This window comes from Brachyistius frenatus, unplaced genomic scaffold (genome assembly GCF_029030835.1).
Source record: "Brachyistius frenatus isolate BFR_SWC_R1_liver_20210118 unplaced genomic scaffold, ASM2903083v1 Contig_20, whole genome shotgun sequence".
Taxonomy (NCBI): Eukaryota; Metazoa; Chordata; class Actinopteri; family Embiotocidae; genus Brachyistius; species Brachyistius frenatus.
In genome coordinates this window covers 1,989,162-2,003,654 of record NW_027210619.1, presented here as the reverse complement: position 1 = coordinate 2,003,654, position 14,493 = coordinate 1,989,162, and the positions used below count along the sequence as shown (strand labels likewise).

At 40.2% G+C, this 14,493-nt stretch overlaps 1 protein-coding gene across 1 annotated transcript; it reads right to left on the bottom strand.

Annotated features, from left to right (window-relative positions):
- Positions 1–1,393: 1,393 nt before the first annotated feature.
- On the bottom strand, positions 1,394–2,538 carry uts2r3 (urotensin-2 receptor 3). The gene has a single exon (XM_069695843.1). The coding sequence runs from the start codon at positions 2,536–2,538 to the stop codon at positions 1,411–1,413; it is 1,128 nt and encodes a 375-aa protein (XP_069551944.1). The 3' UTR covers positions 1,394–1,410.
- Between the last annotated feature and the right edge of the window lie 11,955 nt (positions 2,539–14,493).

The following is a 14,493-nucleotide window of genomic DNA, read 5'->3' as shown; positions in this document are numbered from 1 at the left end:
CCCTTGGGCTCTTGGCATCAGCCTCCAAAAATCCAGTAACAATTGCTCTCTAATAAGATCACATAGTCGTTATCTTAAATCGCCAAACCTGGAAGACAAAAGGCACTGTGTTTCTGACCAAGCTCTTGCGTTACCCCTCCACTCCTTTTGTCTCATCATCCCATCCCTGTCCTTACTCTTCTCTGTCAAACAACAATATTTGCTCATCTATGTCAAAAAGCAGCAGGGTTTGAAACACAGTACAGTGCAGTCTTTGAGTCAGACGGACAGACAGGCCGTCTCGAACGGGGAAGACCCTCAGGAGTCACTGACATGCTGACACAGACACACAAACAAAAGTACAAATGCACCTCATGGTCTTCTCACCACAAACGACTTTTGGAATTATTTTTTTTTGCTCTCCGTCTACATTTCTTCCTCCATCTTCACCATTGTTGTTCCTCAGGGTTTTTACATCTGCAGTAGTTACAGATCCAGTGACACGGTGCATCGCAGAAAGCATCCTCTTTATTCAAGACTATATATTATGCAATATTATAAACATCAGTTACAGTCAACACTAGTTTAGGCCATGCAAAGCACTGCATGGTTCATAATAAGTACATGTTCAAACCCAACATGCAGGCTAAGATTATAATTTTTTTTTTTTTTTTTTTTTTTATATGTCAGGGTTCAGGGGAAGAAAACAAAAGACTGTTGAACCGCTTAAACATAATTCATTATGTCAACAAACAGTGTTTCAGAAAAATGTCCCAACGAGGGCCTGACCAGACACAAACAGTTGTTAAAAAACAAACCTTTTCTTTGATAGTTCTCTGAAAACAAACAGAAGTGCATCAGGGTTTTACTGAAAATGCTTGTTCATACGAAACATATGGCATAAGATTGTCTCTCCTAATATTACTGTATTCTGTTTACTGAATAAACCAGTCACCTCCATTTTTTTGGTTAAATGTTCACAAATGTAATTTCTAACCACTGTAAAAGGAACTTTGCCATTGTTACAAAAACAATATCATTAAAAAACATTTTAAACCAAATTATCAATATATAAACTTGCTTGCCATGGCATTATTGATACGATTTAGCATCAACAGTTTGAGTTTTTTGCAGATCAAGCCTTCATTAGCTGACATGTCATTCAGAGATTGTCATTTTGTGCTGGTAAAACTCAAATATTTTTAACTGTTAATCTCCTAATAAGAAATATTGTCCTTTCACAAAGCATTTGTACAAAGTGCTATCATTTGTTTAGTATTGTTCTGCTTCTGTAGTTTGCAGGCTTGCCTGTTATAGAACTTATGAAGCATTCATATACAGTACCTTTTCACAAACATGTGTGCATATTGTTAAACACTCATACATGTACACACTCCCATCATTGTCTCTACTGTTGGAGAGGAATAGACACTACTGTAGTGGACTGCTCTTGCGACACAGCTGATTTGCTGATGTCAGCATCTGCCGGTTGCATTTTCGTTTTCCAGTCAATAGTGTGTAGAAGAACGGGTTCACACAAGAGTTTCCATAAGTCAGACCTGTGAGGATACGATTCACCGTCACCTGTGTCCCCACTGGAACTGTCCGCAGCATGTCGGGCTGGTAGAGAGGCAGCAACTGCCAGATCCAGAAAGGGAGGAAGCAGGCCCAAAAGGCCAGCACAATGCCCAGGATGAGGAGCAGGACTTTAGGTTTGGGAGCACGGGGAGGACAAGCAGTGCTGCTCCCATTGGCCCAGGCCGGCCGGGTCTGTGACACCCAGTAAAGCCGGCCTAGAGTAGCATAAAGTGCTCCAATGGCCAGCCCAGGACCGAGAATGCTGGTACAGAACAGCACACTCAGGTAGGCCTTGGAACTTTGCTCATCCCATGCCGGGACACACAGCTGGCCCTCCTGGTTCTCCCCATCCTCCAGGTGCAGTGTAATCATCATGGGCAGGCTGAGAGCCACTGCCAGCCCCCAGGCCAGGCCGACACGCAGCAGCCCAGAGGAGTTGGAGGACGAGATGTGAAGCGGATGGGCCACAGCCCGGTAGCGGTCCAGACTCATGGCGGTGAGAGTGAAGATGGAGGCGTGCATGGTGAGGAGGTCCAGGCTCAGCAGGAGGCGACAACCCAGCTCCCCGAAGGCCCAGCCGGACGCCAGGCTGTCGTACACGATGAAGGGAGCAGTGAAAAGGTAGAGCAGATCAGCAAGAGCAAGACTCAGCACCTGGAGGTGAAGAGAAGAGGAGGAGGAGGAGGAAGGAGAGGAGGAAGGGGAAGTGGAGTTGGCGAGGCAGGATGGTATGGGTATTCTCGTTAGACAGCAGGCTCCACGTCTTCTCCTACCTCTCCTGCGCCTGAGAAGCAGGCCCAGAGTGTAAAGGTTTCCTGTGATGCCCAGCAGGGAGAGGAGAGAGAGGAGGGAGCAGAAGAGAGCGGTGGATGCCAAGCTAGGTGATGGAGAGATGGATGGAGAGGAGGAAGGCATAGAGAAATTGGGGATAAAAGGGAAGGTGTATGGAGAGGGTGGAGGCAAAGAACTCGAGAAGTCCATGGTGTAAAATTTTCAAAAAGTTTATATGAGAAGGGATGCAGCCTATTAATATTCAAATATCAGACTGTTTCACAGATGCAGAAGCAGAGAGGAGAAAGATGAAGTTGAATGGGTCAAAAGGTAGAGACAGGTTGAGAGGAGAACAAAAGGATAACTGTTAGTTTTCTATCACTACTTTCCACTTTGTTATATTCTCTTTAGGGCATTTTATTTGTTTGGCACATGGGTTAAGAAGAACAAAGCCTCTAAAATTGCGCCGCTCTCCGACGGTGCAACAATGTGATTTATGCATATTTAAATTGTGACAGCAGATAAAGAAAATAAAGTCATATAAACATGTAGAAATGAAAATGTCAGCGAAACAGAATGGTTTATGTTTCAGCACAAACCTGCTCTGGTTGGCACAGCCTCTATAGTTTTATAGTTTCACGGGGAGCTGCCGAGGCTGCTTCGGTTTTAGTAAAATAATTGGAATTGGAGGGCTGCAATTGAAGACTATATATCACAACCGGAGCTTCCTGCTCCGTCTTATATGGTCAACAGTTGGGCAACAATTAGGCTAAGTGGAACAAGAAAAATGTAGGAGACACGAGAGATAACATGGTGTATACGTTGATTCGAGCAGATCAGTTCTAAATTGTCGAGTGTTTATTTGGATCTCTGTGCGTTTTTGCGCACTGGTGGTTCGGATGTGGTACGTGAAAATCTGCCCACTCGGTGGAGAACGCAGGGGGTTGAACATGGCTGATGTCCGGCGATATGTAACTTTTTTAGTTTCTATGGTTAAAGAAAAGTATCAGGAATATATTTTGTCAGTTGTGAGATCTGCCTCCGACTGGTGATTTTCTGCAGAATGTAATCTGCAGCGACATCAAAGCAGACGCGGGGTGCCTGACAGAAACGGCCTGTATGACACATGGTGACTCAGGCGGTATCGGGGTTAAGAGCTACTGTTGAACTCTAAGGGGAGCAGCCAGTCCCCCGTGGTGCATGCGCCTCCGAACGTTACCGGCCCTCTTTAAATAACAGCTATATATCCATGACAGAGCCACGTCATTCAGGTCAAGTCCATTATTTAGAAGATTTTACCTTTAACGCAAAAGTTAAAAGCAAACATTTGAATTACATTACATTAGTATTTCCTCAAATGCCTTCATCCCCCCCAAAAAAATAACATATCAACTCTACAAAAGCTGCAGTTTATTTTATTTGTAGATATACTTTTTCCATTTTGGGCGCTTAAAACATTTAACAGGTAGCCGCAAACTTTAGAGATAAAATTAAATTCATGGAAGAAATATCAGTATATCGTACCGAGATGTAAAAAAAAAAAAAAAAAAGAAGTTGGTTATTGCATAAAAAGGCCCACACTGGGCCTTAATCAATGAAAAAAAAACGGACAATCTGTAGGCCTAATGGGTTTACAATCCACACAGTATTTATAAACCTATGTCTAGTCACGTGTATTAATCAGAATGGATGGATTTTTTTTTTTAAACTTACTTTAGGACAGTTTATTCCCAGATGCTGAAAAAATAATATTCCACGGGTTTGTTTTGAGAAAAAGCTCAGTTCCCATTTTGAGGGGGGGGGGGGGGGGGGGGGGGGGGGGGGGGGGGGGGGGGGGGGGGGGGGGGGGGGGGGGGGGGGGGGGGGGGGGGGGGGGATCTCCCTCTCCTCATGTAGTCTTTAAATCCCTATGACCTCCTCGGCGCAAAATTAGGATTATCTTTATCTTCAGCAGAGGAAGTGGAATTATTTGGAGTTATGTGATGGTAGTCTTCACCCGAATTTTTGTGATCTGATCAATGCTGTCTTGTCTGGTTCAGTCCTCAGAGCAGCTCAGTCATGTCTGAGTTAACCGGAGGAGTGTATGTCAGAGGAAAAGGGGTGGGATGGGACGCTGAATGAGGGGGCTTCTCCTGCATACTGAATATTAATATGAAGCTGTGCTGAGGTGCAGGGAGCCCCCAGAGTGAATTAAATGTTTGGTTTTTTTTTTTAAAGCAGAACAGCCAGAGAATACTTATAAATACTTTCCTAATCATAGATTTCATTTTCCAATCATTAATAGCGGTAGACAATTTATTTGAACAGTCTATTTTGCCTGAGGTTGAAATCTGTTATGACAGGTTTTATCCTAAAATAATGAAATTCATGATAATTACTGTTTACCCATTTCAGTTTCTTTGAATTACGACTAAAAAAGCATTCCGAGTGAGCCGCCGCAGCAGCGCTTAGTACTTTTGTAAGAATTTAAAACACAGATAAAGTTAAGTATCTGTTTTGACTTCGTATATTTTATAGCCACATTTAGGGTGGTTTACTGTAAGTTTGATGATGACTCTTTAATGGTTTCAATACCTTTAAACCAGGCATAAGTCTCACTATGAACTCGCAGCAAAGACTTTCAAATTCAAGAATCTGACTATAAATGGTATCATAACATCATATTTTGGCAAATAATCAGTCGCATGTATGGCTCCTGCAAGAAGTTTTTACAGCTTTGGATTTATGAAGCCTGGATGTTTTCTAACAGAGAACACGTTTATTCATTGATTGCCTTTAATAGGATAACTTTTTAATGTAAAGAATATGATAAATACATGAAGATCTTCATGGTTTTTCTTTTATAAGAAACCAAAAATGGCTTTCTATTTCTAATCCTGCACTGGAGGAAAATCTTGCCACAAGACAAAATGACACATTTATTGTCCACACATCCACACAAAAAAGTCCCTGAAAAAAAAAAAATCAAATACATGAGGGTTACACTTGAGTACATCAAAGAATATTGAATATGCATTCAGAGGTTAAGACCTGGATGGTTGTCACTCAAATGCTTAATAACAAAAATAAGTCAATCAATGTCAAAATGTCAAACTGCCTTTGACATGGCTTTTCTTGTGGATAAACCTGCTTAGTACATGGAAAGCAAAATCATACATTTAGACAAAAGTGACTCTTCCAGTGAGATTAAAGTTGAAATTGAGTTTTGACTCTGTGGGAAGGTCAGAGACACAGACCCACTGAGCCAGCCGATCAGTGGTCTTTGCTGTCATTTCATGACGCACTGCAATAACTAATGCACTTCAACTCTGACCCAATGTCAATACCACATCAGCTCGTGTTCAAACACCAGGCGTCTCACACCCCCACGAGGGATTTATATGATGATTTGCTGTTTAAATTATATAGGAAATTAATTATCCTGTATACTCGCCTGTATCAACATTTTTCCATGTCGGAGCAGAGTTTAACTGGTAGAGGCTCTGACAACATCACTGAATAAACACGTCTTTCTGAAGTTATCAAAAGCAACTTACAGTTGCCTGTTATCCACCGAGTTGTTTTTGGCTCCGCAGTTGTCGAAGCCACAGCTGTGGTTTGCCAGCTTCAGGAGGCCGAACAACTTGGAAATGATTTAGTTGTGACTAGCCAGTAAAATGTGAAGGCTGTACGCCCCGTGTTGGTGGTGGGGAGTCCACGTTGGCTGCTTCATACATGTGCTGGTGTACATAAGATAGACAGAGACAGGCAGTAAAGACGAAAGAGGGATGGGGGGAGAAGTGGGGACATACCTATCCCCACGGGGTGTGAGGAATTTGAACAAATACCTGGCACAGGCATGCCAAAATAGGGGAGAAGGGGGGAGAGGAAGGTGGAGGCATGAGCAACCCAGACTCCCTCACACACTGAGATGGACAGGTATAAAAGCTTATTGGATAGAAATGGAGAAGGAGGCGTGAGTGCCAGGGTAGCAAGACGGTTTTAATGAAGTGATATCAGGTGTCCTGCATAGGCTCACATTTACATAGAGGTGGAAAAAAAGGAGCAAGACGATTATGAACTGTGAAACCAGACATTTGGAAGCGGATATTGCTTAACTTTAACACGCAAACATGGAAAAAAGGAGCCTGACTGCGCCTGAGCACTCGGCTGTTTATTTGTCTTTGTCAGAACACATCAATCTCACCCTGTGTGGACACATTATATAATTTCTAATTAAATTTAGCTGAGCTATGGGCTTCTTTTCTAGTGCTTTGACCTGGAGTGCATGTGTTTTTCCTTTATTAATTAGTCTGCATGCATCTTTAGTATTCAGTATTCAGATATGAGAGGTCTGAAGATGACAGCAGAGAAAAATGACTCTTTGTCTGTGCTACTGTTGCAAATGAGGCGGTCAAAACTTCTTTTTTTAATTGTGCAGACAAAATCTGTCTATATTTATAGTTTTTATTTTTGTGCTTTAGGTTTTAGAATACTTTTTTTTTTTTTTGCAATAGCAACTTAAGATGATCTGTCTTCAAGGGCAGTACTGTTTATTCGTTAAATCCAGTTACATAACTCAATGACAATAGTTGTTTTTTTTGTAATTTAAAGGAATAGTTATTATTTGCTTGGTAAGATATAACCAGCTCTGTCCTGTGCCATTATTTATGTGTGGCCATATACTGTACAAAGAGGCTTTATTATTTTCATTATTAATTACTCCACTCATTATTTTTTAGTGAGTGCTATAGCTTTTTTGCTTCTAAAATGACTTGACCAATGAAACGGTTATATTTAAATTGCTGCTGATTATTTTTCTACTGATAAACCAATCAATTATTTGTATATTATCTGTAACTTTCCTCATGTAATAGCTAACTATATTATGAATGGAAAGAGAAACTTCAGGGCAGTGTTGTCTGTTGCTTCATCACCTGTTACTGAACATGACTGACAAGTAAATGGATTACGTCCATCCCCGGCACTCAACTGATGTATTTAATTATTCTCATTGTGAACTTGTCACATCGACACGTTTTCTACTCCGTATTATATTCTGAGGTTTCTGTTGTGTCAAGATATCAGGAGACCAAACTGTCCCTGAGGTCTCTTTTGTGTGACTGGAAGTTCACGAGAGGTTGCGCGTGTTAAAACAAAATGGAGCTTGAGATCACACTCTCACTTCCCTGAAAAAACAGTATTTATTATTCTGTATATCTTCATCTATTTATGCAGCACACCCAAATGAAGCGGCTTTAACACGTCCAATCAGTAGGTAGTCACAATATGACAAATGCCCTACACATAAACACTAACAGCTCCCTAACCTTTTTCCCGGCTGTCCTTGGTTTCTTCATTCATTTAATTAATTAGCTTAACCGTTTTTGAGCAAACCGACTGACAAACTGCCTGCTTGTTGACTGTCCTCAGTACAGAAACCTTGATTAAATGGGAGGCCGTTTTCATGTGACAAATGGTTGTTGGACCGGGCTGATTCACAACTTGTGATGAGTTATTGATCCCCACTACCCGCCACCAACCCCCTGCCTGTCTGTGTTTGCAGCTACACATCAAATTTCTCCTGCTCCCTCAGTGCCGAGCCAAGAGTTTGTCCTGTGTCCGTGCGTCCTCAGCATGGTTATGCACCCAGATCAGTCTGCTTTGTAACATTTAACACAACTTACACGGTTCAATCTGCCTTTTGAATACAATTTAAGTACCACTTGACTGTTTATATTGCATAAAAGAGCTGATCTGAAACAAATTGTTGATGGACAGAAAGATTTGTTTTTTGATAGTTGATACATCATTTTTCTTACATGTTTTTAAGAAAAACTTGAAACATTCTCTTGTTTAAATCTGGTTTTCTTCGTTTTATATGAACGTAAACTGAATGTCTATTGATTTATTATATAAGTAATCAACACTTGCACCCCTGGGAAAGGAATAACTGATCTCCTTTTATGTCTTGCAGCAGTTTTCCCTTGAACTTATTCAGCAGTTTTCTTGACATAAAAAGATTTTTCTATCGTGCAGTGCAGGAGATCTGTGTTCTGTTTTGGCCCCTGAAGTCAGTCTGCAGAGGGCAGACACCACATTGAACCAATATGCGCTTACCCCTGAAATCACGGAGCATTAGATTTGGACCTCGTGTGACCATGACAAAATCTGGAACTTGTTACATGACCTGAGAGTGAGTTTGCCGCTCCATCTGCAAAAATCTAATCAGCCTTTCACAGATCCATATGGAACGTTGTCATGGCAGCCAGCAGGGAGCTGGGTTCTCGCTTACCAAGCAAGATTGTTTTGTAATTCCATTCACATGATTTGCTGTGAATAGGAAAAAAAAATTAAGAAACTAAATAAACGATAAAATTAGTATAATCACACTTTTATGACAGAAAACCCCACATTGACAGTTCACTTACAGACTCACCCTTTACGTTGAAGGAATTTCTATAAAACCAAATGTGTTAGCAGGTTTCCCTTCTCTCTTGTTGCCATCTCTGTTGTTTATCATTTTTCAAGTCATAAAACATCTAAGGTGTGAACTTCTTCTCCTTTAGTGTCGGCACAGCTGTAGATTTGAAATCTTGGCTTGTAATTAGGCCGTCGGAAACCAGGTGTGTAGCCTCTGGTCAATTTGCAGCCATCCAGTCTTATTAGCTAATGACCAGTTTAGAATGGGAAACTTTAAAGTCCTTTTGACTGCAGGCTCCCTGATGGATGCAAAAATTGTTTCAATCTGCCCACTGGTGGCTTGGAATCAGTACTGCATTCCCACTCATCCTCCAATAATAATAATGGACTAAGCATGCAATACTTCAGTGAGGACGTATGACCGCAGGCCAACAGAACAGCTTGAACCTCCAAAGGATGCTCACGCCCTCATGCTGCTAGATATTACCCTCTAAACTGTAAAAAACTAAGTCAAGCAAGCATTATATCAAATTTTCAAATACTGCTGTATATTAAATGTAAATACCACTCTGAGAGAGTAAGTCACGACTGGAGCTGAACAGTGGAAATGTTGGCTCACTGCGTCGTGGTTAGAAATGAGCACTGCTGGTAGTTTTATGCTTCATTACTTGCCAAACAAGCAAAAATGGAAAGTTTTGTCCCAGATGTACAGTTTTCTTTTTGTTTGGTTTTTAGGCCACTAAAGTTTACAAGTTTACTAAAGCATCACATCAAGCCACACGTTAAGTAGAATATATGACACAAAGATGTTCAGCCACAGCAAACGCAGTTTGCCCAAGTATCTTTTGGCTGTTTTGGGCCTCTGTCAGGTATCCCTTTAAGAGATGACAACAATGGAAATGTAACATTTCTGACCAATAAAGCTTGTTTGAATTTTAGATGGAAAAGAGCATGCAACAAAGGTCCCTGGCTGGATTAAAATTAGGAGCACTGCAATTCATGGTCAGCGGCTTTAAAAAAAAAAAAAACCACAGGCCAAAAGGGCAAAATATGTTAAAGAAGAAACAATCACAAAGAAACACCACTAAATTGATTTTCAATGAATCTCAATTTTCTGTCATCAAACCTGCTGATTCTCTTGTCTGTTATCCCTACCCGGCTCCACAGTGAAGAAAAGGAAACCAGGATTGTCCCACGTCAGTTGTAATCATGTAAAACTTTAACAGAAGGGACCAAAAAGTGATTGATTACAAATTAAATCTTCGTTGATAAGACTCTGCTAGTTCTTTCTAAACCTCATGTGGTTCTGAGCGTTCAAAAAGTCTGACATCATCATGCCTTCTCACATCTCTCTCCCTCTCTCTGCTCCTCTCCTCCCAAACAGTTTTCCATGGGTCAATTACAATTAAAGCAGTGTTTTTAAACAAACACTTGTGCAATTTAAAATGACACACGTCACCCCTTTATGCACAGTATGCAATCTGTGACATTGATTTGGGTTTAATTTATACACATGTAAAAGTATTATACGCCAAGACAGTTAGATTATTTTCCACATGGATTTCTGATGACGACTTTTCGTAAAAACAGACAAATTCACAGCAGCAGCAGGTTTACATGTTTATGTTGGTGGATACAGTTGATTGATTAATTCTGGCTGCTACATGGCCCTCGTTTCTTCTCCGTTTGCCCTCAGTCATCTTCAATCTGATCCCTATTTCCATAGAATGACTGAGCTCATGACATCATAGGTCACTTCTCGGCCTCCTTCACCGAGATTAAATCAGATTAAGTATTAGTAAACACACAAACAAACACTATTGCTCTCTCTCTTTTTCTTTCTGTCTCTCGCTCTCTCACACACAAACACAAACACACTCGCACACACACACACACACACACACACACACACACACACACACACACACACACACACACACACACACACACACACACACACACACACACACACACACACACACACGCGCACACACATACAGTCACTAGGTACCTCAGTACTCTGACTAAATGGTCACCATTAAAATGTTCACACACTGTCTGTCATTCAAATTTACAAATTCAAATGACCTTTATTGACGTGGCTATAATTAAGGACAGTTTTGTGTACATATATGACCTAATTAAAAATTCTGTGAAAACACTATTAATATTAATACTTATCAACACAAATGATACTTTGTTTCATGTAGTAATATGATAAAGGTCAGTTCTAATAGTTTATAGGTGTCATATGAGGGATTATTTAGGTTGTTAGAAATGTAGTCAAAAACTCACAAATAGTATTAAAGGTTTGGAAAGGGGTGTTTTCATGAGCTCACAAAGTTAACCTATTATGAGTCCGTTTTTTATTATCATTTAACAATAAATGAAGAGCTGGCCAGACTTTTAAAATATTTTCCTACAAATAAAAACACCAGCCTCTTTGTTTCACAGGCTTTTTATATAATAATTTCGTCACTATTTACTAAACATAAGAAACAACTTGAAAGAACTAAATATATTGCATGTTTCAATTCACATAATCTTGTAAATTAAGCGTGTAAAGTGTGATTTAACGTCGATGAATCAGAGGCTCCCGTGGCAAGGTCACTCTGGCATTCCGGAGAGGCGCGTGCAGGTCTCACATTGGGGACAGATAGCATCGCGACGTGAGCGCGCTCGGTAACGACCTGAATGCTCGAGGACAGACCGTGAGTGTGGGACATCTCGCGCAGTGCTTTTAGAAAAAATTATCAATTTGATTCAATTTGATAAGGATTTAAAGTGACGTCGCACCTTTATAACGGGAGGAAAATTTCATCTAATGGTAAGTGCTGACTGAATTTTACTGCACAGGAAGTTGTCAAAACCACTTTGATTGATGTCATATGAGTTTGATCGATGTCACGTGGTAGTTTGTCTCAACAGCCTGTGAACTTAAAGTGGAATTTTAAAATGGGTAAACTACATTTTATTATGAAAACAATGACAAAAAATCTAAACGGCATCAGAAATTCTGCAGTTTGAAACACTTGGGGGTTTATAATGCAGTTGTATCCCTTCCGATAGCCTGTTTTGTATTTTTGGTATTTCAGATGTTTTAAAACTGGGAAACTTTAAGTTGACCTATGTAGCCTATAGGTTACTGGGGAGGACTGGAGGATCAAAAAATAATCAAAAGATATAATGAGATATATATGTTGGAGGAACAGTGCAGAAAGAGTACTGAACAGATAAGGTGCCAGAGAGCTTTGTGTGCCCTGATGAGCCAGCCTCTAATCCTTTTTTGTTTTTGTGAGTTGTAACAAGATTGGAAACACATCCGTATTTTGAAATGGGTTTTGAATTTATGTAATGCTTTTCAACAACTGAGGAAAAACTGTGAAACACATTAAGGCTGCAATAGTTGTAATGGCCTTTTGCGCTTTTTCTTTGCAAAATGCACACTATGTAGTCTCAGTAAGTTATAAACAGTTATTTCAGCAGTTAGAAGTGATGGAGAAAACGACTTTAAATCAAGTGGTGAGATTGCTATTTTGAAATTTGCTATTTTGTAAAACTTGGTTTGTTGCAAATGGAGTCTCAGTCAACTCAACAGATTATGTTTTCATTACGATAAAACTTTTAAGGGGACTACAATTCGAAATAAGCTATTTGACCAATGCATAGATTTGAAGTCAGTTTGTAATTTCATGTTAAGCCTAAAGATATTTTAGGTTAGTTACTCAAGTAACTTCCATAAAGTTTGTGGATATGGAAGTGACATAAAACATTTTATTACTGCCTCTTGGTTGTTTGCCTCTGCCAACCAGTCAAGTTGCAGTTTATATCCATGTCTGTCCAAACTAATATAATATATGTAGTGAAGAATGTGAAGGAAATTAGGCCCATAAAGCTGATCCTGATAGTATACAAAATTATAGCCATGACAAATGACGGTGCTCCAGATATGGATGTCGCTGCAAATGAGATACAAGTTGTAAAACATGAATGCTTTGCAAACATCTTCAACTGGACAGCACTGAAGATCTTTACAATCACCACAGTGTGAAGGAGGACACCCAAGATTAGTGTCACAAATTCAATGTCTGACCAAATGTGAAATATGGTCACAATCTCCCTTCTGAAGTATTGAATAATGACCAGAAAATTGTTTTTGGAGAACAATTTAATGTCACAGTGAACTTAGTCTGACTCACCCAATATATAATGTGAGAACAAATCTGCCAATGATCAGCTGGACATCGAGACATACTCTTTCCCTTTCGCAATCTCCATGTGACCGTTTTCAAAATCCCTGTCGCAAAGGGAAACAACAACATGCAACTTGAAACTGAAATTGAAAATGCCAAGTTGTGTTGTTGATAATGAAATAAGGTGGGCCTGCATGGTTCTTTTTGTTCTTTTTTGGGGATTTAGCCATTTTAATGCCAGGACTAGCCTCCCCATGCACAAATATTGCACCAAACCAAGTCACAGTGACCTCTGACCACCAAAATCTAATCAGTTAATCCTTGAGCCAGAGAGGCCTTTAGTGCCAAATTCTCTCAAGGTGTTTCTCAGATGTCGCATTTACAAGAGTGGACGGCTAGAAAACCTGAAAAAAAAATTGCCTTCAGCCACAGGAATGAAGTAGAAGCTTAGTTTGTGTCCATGTTATGGGTCAAGCTCCAAAAATCCTGTATCCTGCACCTCCCTCTCAAACTTCAAGCTCTATTTCCTAGATTTATTTTTTTTTAAATACCAGAAATAGATTAAAAGTTATTATTACAGAGCAGGGACAGCTGCTTTTCTCTTTTTTTCAGTCAAGCCACTTTAACTTTGGATTTTTTTTTTAAAATAGAAATTGTATTGTTTTTTTTGGAAATGTATGTTCATCTGGAATTTGATGCCAATAACACATTTCATAAAGTTGGAACAGGGGCATATTTACCTTTGTGTTCCATTACCTCTATTAACAACAAAAGGTAAACATTTGGGAATAGAGTAGACCAGTTCCCGGAGTTTTGGAACCGAAATGTTGTCCCATTCTTGCCTGATAAAGAATTTGAGCTGCTCAACACTTCAGGGTATCCTTTGTCGTATTTTCTGGAAATACATTATGCATCAAATGTTTTAACAGGCCGGCCAGTTTAGCAACCAGACTCCACTGCTACAGAGCAATGCTGTTGTAACACATGCAGAATGCGGTTTGGCAATGTTTTGCTGAAATTAGCGAGGCTGTTCCTGAGAAAGGCCTTTTCTGGGTGGCAGCATTTGTTGCTCTAAAACCTGTATATATCGTTCGGCATTAATGGTGCCTTCCCAGATGTGCGAGCTAACTGTACCATGTGCACTATTGTAACCTTACACCATCACGGAAGCTGGCTTTCAAACTGTGCTTAAAACAAACTGGATGGTCCCTCTCATCCATGATTTCCAAAAAGAAATTCCGATTTTGATTCGTCAGACCACTGGACAGTTTTCCATTTTGCCTCAATCCATCTTAAATGAGTTCGGGCCCAGAGCAGATAGCTGTGTTTCTGGATCATGTTTATATACAGTTTCTTCTTTGCATGGTAGAGTTTTAACCTACAATTGTGGATGCAGCAATGAACTGTGTTCACAGACAATAGTTTTTGGGAGTGTTTCTGAGCTTATGCAATTATATCCACTACAGATTTGTGTCTGTTTTTGATGCAGTGCTGCCTGAGGGCCCGAACATCACTAGCTACAATGTTGGTTTTCTTCCTGGTTCCATGCATACAGACATTTCTCCAGATT